At 41.4% G+C, this 12,860-nt stretch overlaps 2 protein-coding genes across 4 annotated transcripts in view; one reads left to right on the top strand and one right to left on the bottom strand.

Annotated features, from left to right (window-relative positions):
- Positions 1 to 12,860, bottom strand: part of lhfpl4a (LHFPL tetraspan subfamily member 4a) — a 35,383-nt gene that overhangs the window by 9,960 nt on the left and 12,563 nt on the right. The window contains exons 2-4 of one of the 3 annotated variants that reach the window (XM_085272853.1): positions 4,047 to 4,283; positions 1,490 to 1,506; positions 28 to 60 (exon numbers count right to left, since the gene is read on the bottom strand). In XM_085272853.1, the coding sequence (XP_085128979.1) occupies positions 28 to 60; positions 1,490 to 1,506; positions 4,047 to 4,283 (287 nt within the window). The remainder of the gene's footprint in view (positions 1 to 27; positions 61 to 1,489; positions 1,507 to 4,046; positions 4,284 to 12,860) is intronic. The other 2 variants (XM_085272854.1, XM_085272855.1) reach the window with 2 other exon arrangements.
- On the top strand, positions 11,369 to 12,231 carry LOC146573608 (uncharacterized). Its single transcript, XM_085275430.1, has one exon. It carries the CDS (start codon positions 11,369 to 11,371, stop codon positions 12,062 to 12,064), a length of 696 nt encoding a protein of 231 aa, XP_085131556.1. The 3' UTR covers positions 12,065 to 12,231.

Genomic DNA, 12,860 nt, shown 5'->3' on the forward strand with positions numbered 1-12,860 from the left:
TAACTCGACAAAACTGCAGGGTCTTACACCATCCATTCGCAGAGGTGGACCAAGATGGAGCTAAAGGAAGGAAGGAAGCAGTTTTAATGTAACACTATGGTAACTAAAGGATCTCACTGTGCACGCATTTTGAACATTTCACATTCATGATGGTCTGCTGGTTTGTTTAGCGCTAGTAGTGATAGATTGCTATCCCATCAATGACATTGGTGCTTAAATTAAATCAACCTGACATCGCATGAACACCATTGGATACAGCTGAATCCTTGAACTTAAATCCTACTTCTTTTATTAAAAAACAAAAAAGTCATGATCTCAAAGAAAGAAGTGAAGAAAAACTCAAGGATATAAGTGTTTCATAGGCCGACGCCAATGAGCAAAACCGAGGCATAAGATGGAAAATGCAACAGTAATTTTCATAATGAACTGCATCTCTGAGTGGTCAGATGGTGGATGCACCTCGTTAAATTGTGCATCATTTGCTTTTATTTCATAAAGGACATTTCAGTATATCTTTTACTAATACCGGAAATTAGAGCATATTTCATAGCTTAAATTAAAAAAAAAAGACTTCAAAGAAGCACCGTTGATATTCACAGTACTACCTCCAGTGATTGTAATCACAGAACCTTTCCTGTGACACACCTGTCACCCATTTATGTGTGCAGAGATTTTTAAGTAGACCACACACATTGACGAATATACACAGAAGCTTGACATCCTGCATCACGCACAGTCTTCAGTGAAAGGCCTTTCCCGACTTGACGTCTTGACACATCCACTTGCAGTGGGTCCCGCTCCTTTGGGAAAACGTGCCCGGGGATGTTTTGCTCTACATGTGACCACCCACTAAATTCTTTCGCATTTCTAGCTCTGTGCTTTTTATTTTAGCCTGCATTCACTCAAGTCGATACACGAGTATACAAGAGTCTCTAAAGTGAAGGAACACCATCGCTCTCGTGAGGACAAATGCTAAATATCTGACCTGACAGCAGGTCAGCTGAAGCTCAGACTGAAAATAAATTGTTTACTGTGCCATTTTAAATTGACATAACTGGCAATTTAAAACAGACACTATTACTTGACAAATTGATCGTGACTAAATTAGCGATTAAGAAAAATGCATGGATATGCACAGGATAGTAAGTATTGAGACTCTCTGAATCATGTTGCAGATATAATTTTAAATGGATACCGTCAGTTTTCAAAAAGGGTAACAAAAGTAGCAAAAGTAGTGGCTCATCAGCAACTGCTTACACTTTTCAGCTAATTGAAAATCTTATTGTATTGCTTTACTGGCAATACAATAAAAAAAATACTGAAATGGGATACCGAGCAGCATGTATTTCTATTCTAAATAATAACAGGATATTATTCAGACTAAATCTGAAGAGTTTAGTGTCTGTTATATTCATGATGTGATAAATACAGTAAATCAACCATGAAACCACAGACTGAAGACATGATGTACTCGTACATGTGCACTTACCCTTGACACAATGAAGTCTGTGGAAAAGAAACAAGGACAAAGGTCACACTTTGACTGATTGAAGGTTGTTGAATGAAAACATGCCTGGTAGTGGCTGTGACCTGACAGCTTTTAACAGTATTCTAACTTTATTTAGTATTAAATAATTATGTTATGAGATATCCAAATGTGACGTAATGTTTCAGTTTGTGCACTGACTGATTTTTAAAGCTCGCTGCCTGCCAGAGCTTATACAGAATTCACTTTTCAAATAATACTTGACTGTTTGCGGTTCATAAGAAGGGATCAATTACTATGTTTCTAAAAATCTTGCAACAGCCAAATACTTCATACATACATAAAGGGAGTTCTGGTCACATAGTTAAGTCACTATATCAGAAGTGCCATCACTGTCTGTGAGTGCCAATGCAGTTAATGTACTCCAGTCTGATAATCTGTTTGCTGAAGGACTTGTCAACACTCCTACTGTAATACTCAATTCAGTTCAACTCAAAATGTATTTGCACACATTGATTTAGCACCAAAACACAATGGAAGTTACCACAAGGTGCTTTATACAATATAAAGCACCTTATGGTAACTTCCATTGTGTTAGGTATGTTCTCCTTGTGCCTGTATGGTTTCTACCATGAAGGCCTCCAAAGAGATGCAAGTTAGGTTCAGTGGAGACTCTAAATTTCCACAGGTGTGGGTCAGTGTAAGTGGTTGTCTGAATGTACTCTGCTGATGAAAAGCAAAAGCAGAACCAACTTTCAGACAGAAGCTTATCCCAGTTCTTGTGCAGTTTATTTTCAAGGCTTAAATGAGAATCACACGATTACAGAGAGTGAAATATTATACAGGAAGCAATTGCTCATTCAGGTATTGCTTTAGTGCTGATAGCTGGTCACTAGCACTCTGTTGAAGATTTCCCAAGATAAGCCTCTAATGCGTTTACTGCCTCTAATGTACACTATGCTTCCAAAAGAATTGGCTTGCTTGCCTTCACATGCATATGAACTTGAGTGACATCCCATTCCTTGGCCCACCATTTGCAGATATAACATCTTCAGCTCTTCTGGGATGGCCTCTCCCTTAGAGATAAGGTGAGAAGTTCAGCCATCCAGGAGGGGCTCAGAGTAGAGCCGCTGCTGCTCCACATCGAAAGGAGCCAGTTGAGGTGGTTCGGGCATCTGACAAGGATGCCTCCTGGGTGAGGTGTTCTGGGCATGTCCCACTGGGAGGAGGCCCCGGGGCAGACCCAGGACTTGCTGGAAAGATTATATCTCTCAGCTGGCCTGAAAACACCTTGCTGTTCCCCCAGACAAGCTGGAGGAGGTGGCTGGGGAGAGGGAGGTCTGGGCTTTTCTGCTTGGGCTGCTGCCTCCGCGACCCGGCCCCGGATAAGCGGAAGAAGATGGTTGGATGGATGGAAGTCTTCTGGGAAAGCTTTCTAAAAGGTTTCTAGAGTGTTTATGGGATTTTTTTTTACTGTTCTTCCAAAATCACATTTGGAAGATCAGAGGCTGATGTTTTACAAGAAGGCCTGGCTCACAGGTCTCTGCTCTAATTAATCCCATTAGGTGGAGGTCAGTACTCAGGCTGGTCAAATTCCTCGACACCAAGCTCATTCATCCATGTCTTTATGGACATTGCTCTGTGCACTGGTGTGTAGTCATGTTGTCAATCCTGGAAATGTTCCCAAAGTTGGAAATGATTATTTGGAGCATGAAATTGTCCAAAATGTCTTGGTATGCTGAAGCATTAAGAGTTCCTTTGACTGAAACTAAGGGGCCAAGCCCAACTCCTGAAAAACAACCCCACAACATAATCTCTAAATTTCACCAAACTTGGCACAGTGCAGTCAGACAAGTACTGTTCTCCTGGCTACCACCAAATCCAGATTTTCATTTGGATTGCCAGACACTTCAGAGGGCACAACTCCACTGCTGTAGAGTCAAGTGTGCTTTACACCACAGCATCTGACACTTTGCATCGTGCTTGGTAATGTAAAGCTTGGATGCAGCTGCTCAGCCACGGAAAGTTATTCCATGAAGCTCTCTAAGCACTGCTCACTAATCTGAAGGGCACATGAAGTTTGGAGATGTGTCGCTATGGACTCTGCAAAAAGTTGGTGACCTCTGCGCACTGAGCTCCTGAGAATGACCCATTCTTCATTTGGATTGGTAAGTGAAAACTTTTGGCAATAAGGTTTTCTCCAGAAAATCTTATCTTTAACCTGAAAAACAACTCTAATAGCCCCAGTGCAGTTTGTCACAGCCAGCGTCTGGATTTTGGCTTGGTTTTTAAATAAATGATGATAATAATATCTGTTATTGTTCATATGAGGCTGCATTTATCTGCTATTGTTGTGATATGGTGCTAAATATATATCAACAAATATAAATAAAATGGAATTGAATGGAACTGAATTAGTTTTTATTATGTCCTGATATGTGAAACCTTACATTTTGAACATGGTGTACTAACCTTTTGTCATGAATTTTCTACATAACATAATGATGCTCTTTATTTCCAATGAATTTTTCTGCCTTGGTTTGTTTTCTCCAATCCTCACCTTTGTTTTCAGCCTTCAGCTCCTCCTGCAGGAAGTCCCTCTGCCGATTGCCCAGCACGAAGGCCAGAAAGGAGAGGATGAGGGCATCCAGCACGCCGATGATAGCCAGAATGTAGGCCCAACGAACAGAGCAGTTGCCCAAGGTATACTTTCCAGTGTCCTCACCACACATGTCCTGGATCACCTCTGCGTCCCAGCCATCCGGGAAGATCATACAGCCAAGCACGAGACAGATGGCTAAGAAAAAAAGAGGGAATGTAGGCCAGCAGTGAGCAAAGGGATTACTCAATTAATAATTAGTACAAAGATGTGATAGATAAACAGTAGTCACAACAACCTGAGTGGAACTGTATTTGTCTTGTGTGATACGGGATTTTGTTAGGGACCACGTATGATATCATGCAGAGTGATGGGTCAAAGTAACAGATGTGTTACATTTAAAAACAGCTCATGACAGAAAATGTCAAGGCTGTAGGACCCAAACGCATGCTTCATAACATGAAGGAATAACAAAAAGCCTTTCTTTGCTGTAAGACCCAAACACAAGGAAACCTAACCTAGAACTGGAAACTAGGAACTGGGACTGGGACTGGAACTGGAACAGAAAACTAAGAAACCGCAGAGCACAGACGACACACACAGCAATGTGGGAAAACAACAAGAGGCAGAGGAAGACAGGACTAAACACACAGAGGATAACGAGGGGATGGGATATACAGACATAATGAGACAGGGAGGAAGCCGAATGAACGTACTGAACACAGGACTAGGGACTATCAAAATAAAACAGGAAACATGTTTCACAAGGTGTAATGTTGCATGTTGTAATTGGCATGTGTGTTTAATTATTTTGCATGTGTTGCTGTGTTTTATCATTTTTGATAATGTTGTTTTATTCTTACAGTTTTGTTGCATGCTTTTATTGTGACATTTGTTGACCTGTTTCTGGGGAGCACGTCCCCCCCCCATACTCCCCCGCCCATGATCGCTTAACAGTTTGGCACACAGATCATGTGACACACCTGTGAGAGATCATTGCCTGGAAAAACTGCAAGGAGATTGACCAATCAGGGTTCACCTTTTGGCCACTGAAGGCCAATAAGTGGGCCTGTCAGGACGGATGAGAGTCATCGGGTGGTGAGCGGCGGCTAACGGGCAAAAGGACTAGGGTGATGATGGTGATGGTGGTGGTGATGATGGTGATGGTGATGATGGTGGTGATGATGATGGTGATGATGGTGGTGGTGATGGTGATGATGGTGGTAATGGTGGTGATGATGATGGTGATGATGATGATGGTGGTGATGATGATGGTGATGATGGTGGTGGTGGTGGTGATGATGATGGTGGTGATGATGATGGTGGTGATGGTGATGATGATGGTGATGATGATGGTGATGATGGTGGTGGTGGTGGTGATGATGATGGTGATGGTGGTGATGATGATGGTGGTAATGGTGGTGATGGTGATGATGATGGTGGTGATGGTGATGATGATGGTGATGATGATGGTCATGGTGGTGATGGTGATGATGATGGTGATGATGATGGTCATGGTGGTGATGGTGATGATGATGGTCATGGTGATGATGGTGATGGTGGTGATGATGATGGTGATGATGGTGGTAATGGTGGTGATGGTGGTGATGATGATGATGATGGTGGTAATGGTGGTGATGGTGATGATGATGGTGATGATGGTGGTGGTGGTGATGGTGATGATGATGGTGGTAATGGTGGTGATGATGATGATGATGGTGATGATGGTGGTGGTGGTGATGGTGATGATGGTGGTGGTGATGGTGATGATGGTGATGGTGGTGATGGTGATGGTGATGATGGTGGTGGTGGTGGTGATGATGGTGATGATGATGATGGTGATGGTGATGATGATGGTGGTGATGGTGATGATGATGGTGATGATGATGGTCATGGTGGTGATGGTGATGATGATGGTCATGGTGATGATGGTGATGGTGGTGATGATGATGGTGATGATGGTGGTAATGGTGGTGATGATGATGATGATGGTGATGATGGTGGTAATGGTGGTGATGGTGGTGATGATGATGATGGTGATGATGGTGGTGGTGGTGATGGTGATGATGGTGGTGGTGATGGTGATGATGGTGATGGTGATGATGGTGGTGGTGGTGATGATGGTGGTGGTGGTGGTGGTGGTGATGGTGATGGTGGTGGTGGTGATGGTGGTGGTGATGATGGTGGTGGTGGTGGTGATGGTGATGATGGTGGTGGTGATGGTGATGATGGTGATGGTGATGATGGTGGTGGTGGTGGTGATGGTGATGGTGATGATGATGATGATGGTGATGGTGGTGATGATGATGGTGATGGTGGTGATGATGATGATGGTGATGGTGGTGATGATGATGGTGATGGTGGTGATGGTAACCACGAAGCAACGCCGTGTAAATAAATGAAAGTGACTGCTCTCTTTCTTTCTCTTTAATTATTCGGCTAAGGCCAATAGAACTTTTTTTGTTTTATTGTTTCTACATAATTAAGTTCTTGTTGGCCGTTGTCTTATTGTTTGTTTCTATGGTAAATAAATTTTATTTTAGCAACTTTTATTAGGTTCATCACTTAGAATGAAGCAAAATGAAAGCACTGATCGGGCAATCTGCAAATTCTTCCTGGAGAGTCTGGCTGTCATGAAGCTTTTTCCTTTGGTTGCTAGCACACAAAATGCAACTACAAAAATGCAATTTTGTAGCCACTGAAAATTAAAATTAATTGACATACAACACACACAAGACAGCTGTGCATTAGTTACATCACAGTCACATTAACCATAGGACATCTTTTTGTACAGAGGTCACAGACCGTATATAAATTCCTCCATGTGTACTCAACTGTAAATCTCCACATTACATCTGATGGCCCTGTTCTTGTGACCATTTGGATCACTTTTTTCCCTATTTTGAACTACAAAAGGATGCATCTGTGGAAACTTTGTGTGCGTGTTTATATGTGCATGCCCCCATAAGGCCCAAGTGATCCCTTGGTGTGTATGGGCCCAGCTGACGTCAGGCTGGCTCTAACAGATGGGTCCCTGAATGCCTCATTTACTGGACTATTGCTACTATTGAGAGCAGCACAAGGCAGAAACCCCCCCAGAAAAACTTGTATGAACTCAAAACGTAGGAACATGCAGGAATGTTGAGGGTTCAGCTGTTATAATGGACACTGAGCTGCATTCAGTTTACTTCAACGATAACAACACTATCCAAACACTCCATGTCTCGTTATAGACTGTGAAATAATACAGTTAACTATTATAGAAGGATTTGCATTTTTAAATTCATTTGTGTAAATATCTGGATAGATGTTTATGTTAAATTTACTAACAAAACAACAACATGTAAATGGTTTGTGTGAATGTGTGAAGCTCTAGGCATGGAGTTTTTGTAAATCTGGACTATGCCAGGGCATGAAGTAGAACCATTGCTCTGCATCTCCACCAGAAACAAAGAGAAAAATTTGCTGCCAACACCTGAACAAAAGCAGCTTCGGTGAGTGGTTTCCCCACTAATTTATTATTTCTAAGAAAATCGATTAATGGTCTTTATTAATTAACGGCATAAAAAAAAAATCATGGTCTAATAGTCATTTTAGTTATGATGCCAGACATCCCACAATTTTGAATTGGTTTCTGGGGATGTTGTTTCTGAAATACTAACCCAAATGAAACCCTCAATAAGCTCAGCTGATATTTTACCCACAATCTAATTTGTTAAACTCTTTGACTCTATCGATTCCTCTGCGGTCCCTCCAAATTGCTCTTTGCCATCAGGCTGTGTTCCAGGCTACTTCAAACACGGTGTTGTCCAACTCCTGTTGGAAAAACAAAGCCCAAACCTGGACTTGTCACTACCCATGGGCTATAGGACCATTTCAAAACTTCCTTTTATTGCCAGAATATTAGAAAAGCTTGTTGGGACACAATTACGGAAGGTTTTGAAGTAGCAAAACTTTCAGTGTGGGTTTCAGAAAGTTACATTCCACTGGAATAGCTCTCCTTAAAGTCCTCTAATGACCAAATATAAGTGACTGTTCAGTCCTTGTTTTGTTGATAGAGGAGTAGACAAACTGGCTTTCCAGGCTAAACGATAATCTTCTAAATTAGTGGGAGATGCTAGTTCCTCTTCAGCTTATGCCTTATCTGCTTAAGGTACACATTTGAGAATTATATCAGGGAGTCAAATAGTCGACTACTCTTGTAAGAATTTTGGATAAAAGGAAGGTCGAAGATTGTTTAGCAGTTTAATTACTATCTGATGAAATAAAAACAAATGTGCAATATAAATGTTTGAAAGAAGTGGATCTATCAAATGATCCTAGATATATCACCCCTAGAGTCAGTGTCAAAGGGACTCTTCTAAGTGAGAGTTTCTATGACAGACACTGCACAAGTATGATCTTTGTACCTCAGTGTTTACCGGCACATTTAAAATACGTCATCTAATTTATGCAGTTTACTTCAGAAGCAACGACAGCAGGTTTAATGTGCTGTTACGAGTTTTTCTCCTGCCTGTATGACAGAAGTGAACAACATTCACTTTTAATGATTCATCCAGACTCATTTTAATCCATGTCAGGAAAGCTGGGGAGGTCCCCTGTGTGAGTGTCGCTGAATGTGCACTCATGCATATTAGAGAAAAAAAAAATCAATGTAGGTTTCCTGTGAGTTAGCTCACTGGTGTGAGAGACAGTTGTGTGTGTGTGTGTGTGTGTGTGTGTGTGTGTGTGTGTGTGTGTGTGTGTGTGTGTGTGTGGTTTCCAGACTAGCACAAACATGATCCCATTTTTGTAGCATGATACTTTGATGTCCTCATATTCCTGTCACTCTTCTCAGTGTGGGGTTTAATTTAGCCGCTCTCTGCTGTGGAACAGGACGCTAATAACACAGCTGTGGCCTCACTGAAAGCTTTGCTCTGTCTTTTTCTTTTTAAATCTCTACTTGGTGCATGGACTTCCCCAGCTACGACGAGCCCCTAGGACTCAGTAAGGTTTGGGAAATACAGTTATTTTGATTACAGGCTGCATTAAAGGTACCGTGTGAGGGTTTAGACAAGGCATAATAAATCTGAGCCTTTCTTGAAGTCTAATGTGCTGAAAGCTCATAAAATTAATCTTTTTTTTTTAACATTTCATTGAAATGTAAAAATATGTATGAATTCAATACTACAGGTCACAAGCAAGCAAAATCCAGCTGCTCGCATTTTAACCAAAACTAAGAAATGTTTGTATGTCTCATATAAAAACCTTTTTATATGAGACATACAAAAAGTATGTGGTTGGTTTTTGATTTAGACCTTCTAGTTTTACAGCTAATTACATGGAAATTTTGCTTGAAACTTTTTTATCACTATTACCTGATAATTTACATGATAAGTCTAAGACCTCCTTTGTGCAATGGCCATTAGAAGAGCTTTTCTTGCTTTAATCTTATTGAAATAACCTTCCATTAAAATTGAACCCCCACAAAAATTAGAGCCTATTCATTATTTTATACATGAGCAATCATTTCCCACACTATATAGTGAAGCCAGTCAGCTATTTCAGGCATGCAATAGATCTTACACAGAGCAATGATTTGTTCTTCTCATATCCTATACCAACCACGCCCTCCCAGTTCAGGGATTGATTTAAGCTGAAGAATGTCATTTCTCCTGTCAGTGCCATTGCTGCCCCGTAGCCACCTTAATATCCACCTGCTATTCATCCTGCTTTCCCTGTATCAGTCATTTTTGTTGGGAGAGTTGAGCTTCAAGTGCATCCTGCTGCTGTAACAAATAAATGAGAAATAACACCTGTTTGTGCCGGCATTATATACGGGACAATCACAATGTAGCTGCTGTCAACTTACAATGATTCAAGATTTACTGGTTAGAGGGTCATCAGTAACAAATGTTAGTCTCAGAAAGGAATGCTTAGCATGCAATTTAAAGAAATAAAAACAAGCATAAAAAAAACCCCCAACAACCTACTGTGTGCGCGTAAAATGCTCATTGGATGTACTGGTCTTCCAAAAGCTATTCACTTCAGTTGTGTTTTATTAGGATGCGTTCATGTTATGTTGGTTTGAGCTGTGGTGACTCAAAAGGCCACAGAATCTGAATCATCATCAATTCTGGGATCAAGCTGTATTTCCTAAAGAAGGAGAAATGTGTGCAGCAAAATGATGACGATTTTCTACCACTCAGCTACGTCACGCACAGTAGACTGTGGCAGTATTGAATCTGGGTCTAGTCCAGATTAAAGCTCCAGCCATCTGAGCCCAACAATGAATAACAATTCTTTTCATACAAAGTTATAATGAACTGCCCCTGCTCTGCACAGACATGTGTTAATCTTTAGTTTATCACTAAAGTTCATTGTATGTTTCCACTTATTTATTCAGCTTTTTTTTCCCCCTGCCTTTCTTCTGAATGATTGTAAGTTTCATACATGCAGTACAGGTTAAAAGTACGAGTAGATGAGAGGCCATGGTTGAGAAGAGAAACACAAAAAAAGAGGGTGGAGGGATGCTGCTGGGTGGAAAATGAGGCTAACTACACAAAAGACAGAGACATAAAGACAAGGTGGTGATGAGGATGGAAAGATTTGGAAGAGGGGAGAAGGAGGTGGTGAAAGGGCAGCAAGTGGCAACAGAGCACATGATGGCCATTGTTTTTGATGTGAGGATGAAAGAATGGGATCCAAGGAATACACAGCGGCAGTATACGCACTGTCAGCCAAAACACGGCAAACAGCCAGGGCAAACAGACGGAAATCCAACACTTCCTGTGGTGTGCCAGGGAGGACTATCCCATTTCCAGCTGCTTTTTAGAAAAGTCGTTGCTCATTGTGTGATTTATTCTAGCATAATTTAAACTGATCGTATGAGACATGAATAAGAAAATCTTATGCTAGTGGGCAATTGGAGATAAAAAAGCGAGGTAGCACAGCTGACGCTTGTTTGTCATGTGTCTAGGACATCATATAAAACATTTACAGTCAGGTAAACAGCTGACGGATTTTGGAAAATCGGGTTTAGCCTTCAGTAACTTTGTGGCAGCCACCAGGCCCAGGATCCTACTGCTCCACCAGGCCCAGGCTCTTCCAGCAGCCACCAGGCCCAGGATCCTCCAGCAGCCACCAGGCCCAGGCTCTTCCAGCAGCCACTAGGCCCAGGATCCTACTGCTCCACCAGGCCCAGGATCCTCCAGCAGCCACTGGGCCCAGGATCCTCTAGCAAGGCACCACCAAGTAAATCAACAGTGACAAGACGGTGAACGGAGCGAGCAAGACAACAAGCAATGGGGCCTAAGAGAACACCGAACGCCGATGAAATTGAGGACATCAAAAAGTCATTGGACTTTCTAACCGAGGAAACATCGGCTATCAAGCTACAACAGAAATATATCCTAGACTTAGTCGAGGAAATAAGGTCGCTACGTAACCAGAATGCAGAGAAGGAGAAACGGATCGTCTATCTGGAGAGCAGGGTCGCGGACCTGGAGCAATATACCAGAATGAACGACGTGATCATCACAGGGCTGTACATAAAACCCCGGTCATATGCTCGGGCTGTGACTGCTGGCAGTAAAGAGGAGCAAGGAGATCTGGATGGGAGCTCTGCGGAGCAACAAGTAGCTGGTTTCTTGCAGTCGAAAGGGATCGACCTGGACTGTAATAACATCGAGGCATGCCACCCCTTGCCCAGGAGAAATGCTAGTGATAAACCAGCTATCATCATAAGATTTGTAAACAGGAAACACAAGAATGCACTGCTGAAGCAGGGGAGGAAACTAAAAGGATCGAACGTCTACATGAATGACCATCTAACCAAATCCAATGCTGACATAGCGAAGAAAGCACGATACCTAAAGAAACTGGGTAAAATTCAGAACACCTGGACTGCAAACTGTAAAATATTTATAAAGCTCAACGGTACACCGGAGGAAGCCAAGGTGCTGGTCATCAAATGCATCCAGGATCTGGAAAAATATTAACAGGTCACTTGACTACAAAGGCAAGGAGCGGGACAAACAATCTACAGTCATCAAAGCAGGTAATAGAAGACAACAACGGAAGCTAAAGCGTAACGTATTCAAGGATGAAACAATCAATTAATTCATTATCTGGGAATTATACATTGCTACCACAAAGGATTGCTAATCAGGAGATAAAGTCACCAGTAAACACGGAATACAAAACACACTTCACAGAGCAGGACATTGATCCAGAACTGAACTTTTTTAACATCAAAAATACCTGCTACTATCATACTGAAGAACAATTCAACAAAACTGTCAAGGTCGACAGCAAAATATCTATAATCCACTTTAATAGTAGAAGTTTATATGCAAATTTTCACAAAATAAGGGAATATTTAAGCAAATTTACACATCCATTCAGTGTGATTGCAGTATCTGAAACATGGATTAATAAACAGAAAGGAGAGGACTTTGTAATAGATGGATATGAATTAAATCTTACAAATAGAAAGAATAAGAATGGCGGTGGTGTGGCCTTGTTTGTGGATAAAAATTTAAAATACAAGATGGTAGAAAAAATGACGGTGGCGGTAGATAATATATTAGAGTGTGTAACAATAGAAATTAGTATGGGAAAAGAGAAAAATGTCATTGTAAGCTGTATATATAGAACACCAGGTTCTAATATTGAAATTTTTACGGAGTGGGTAGATAAAACATTCATTAGGACAAATCAAAAAGTCATGTTCATTTGTGGGGATTTTAACATAGATCTACTAAATCCAAACAAGCAGAGAGCGACAGAGGAATT

Source organism: Mchenga conophoros, linkage group LG5 (assembly GCF_057382185.1).
Source record: "Mchenga conophoros isolate Kocher_MC1m ecotype Shallow Benthic linkage group LG5, M_conophoros_male_GT1.1, whole genome shotgun sequence".
Taxonomy (NCBI): domain Eukaryota; kingdom Metazoa; phylum Chordata; class Actinopteri; order Cichliformes; family Cichlidae; genus Mchenga; species Mchenga conophoros.

Coding starts and splice junctions, on each gene's coding strand:
- LOC146573608 (XM_085275430.1), top strand. CDS start 11,369: ATGGGGCCTAAGAGAACACCGAACGCCGATGAAATTGAGGACATCAAA.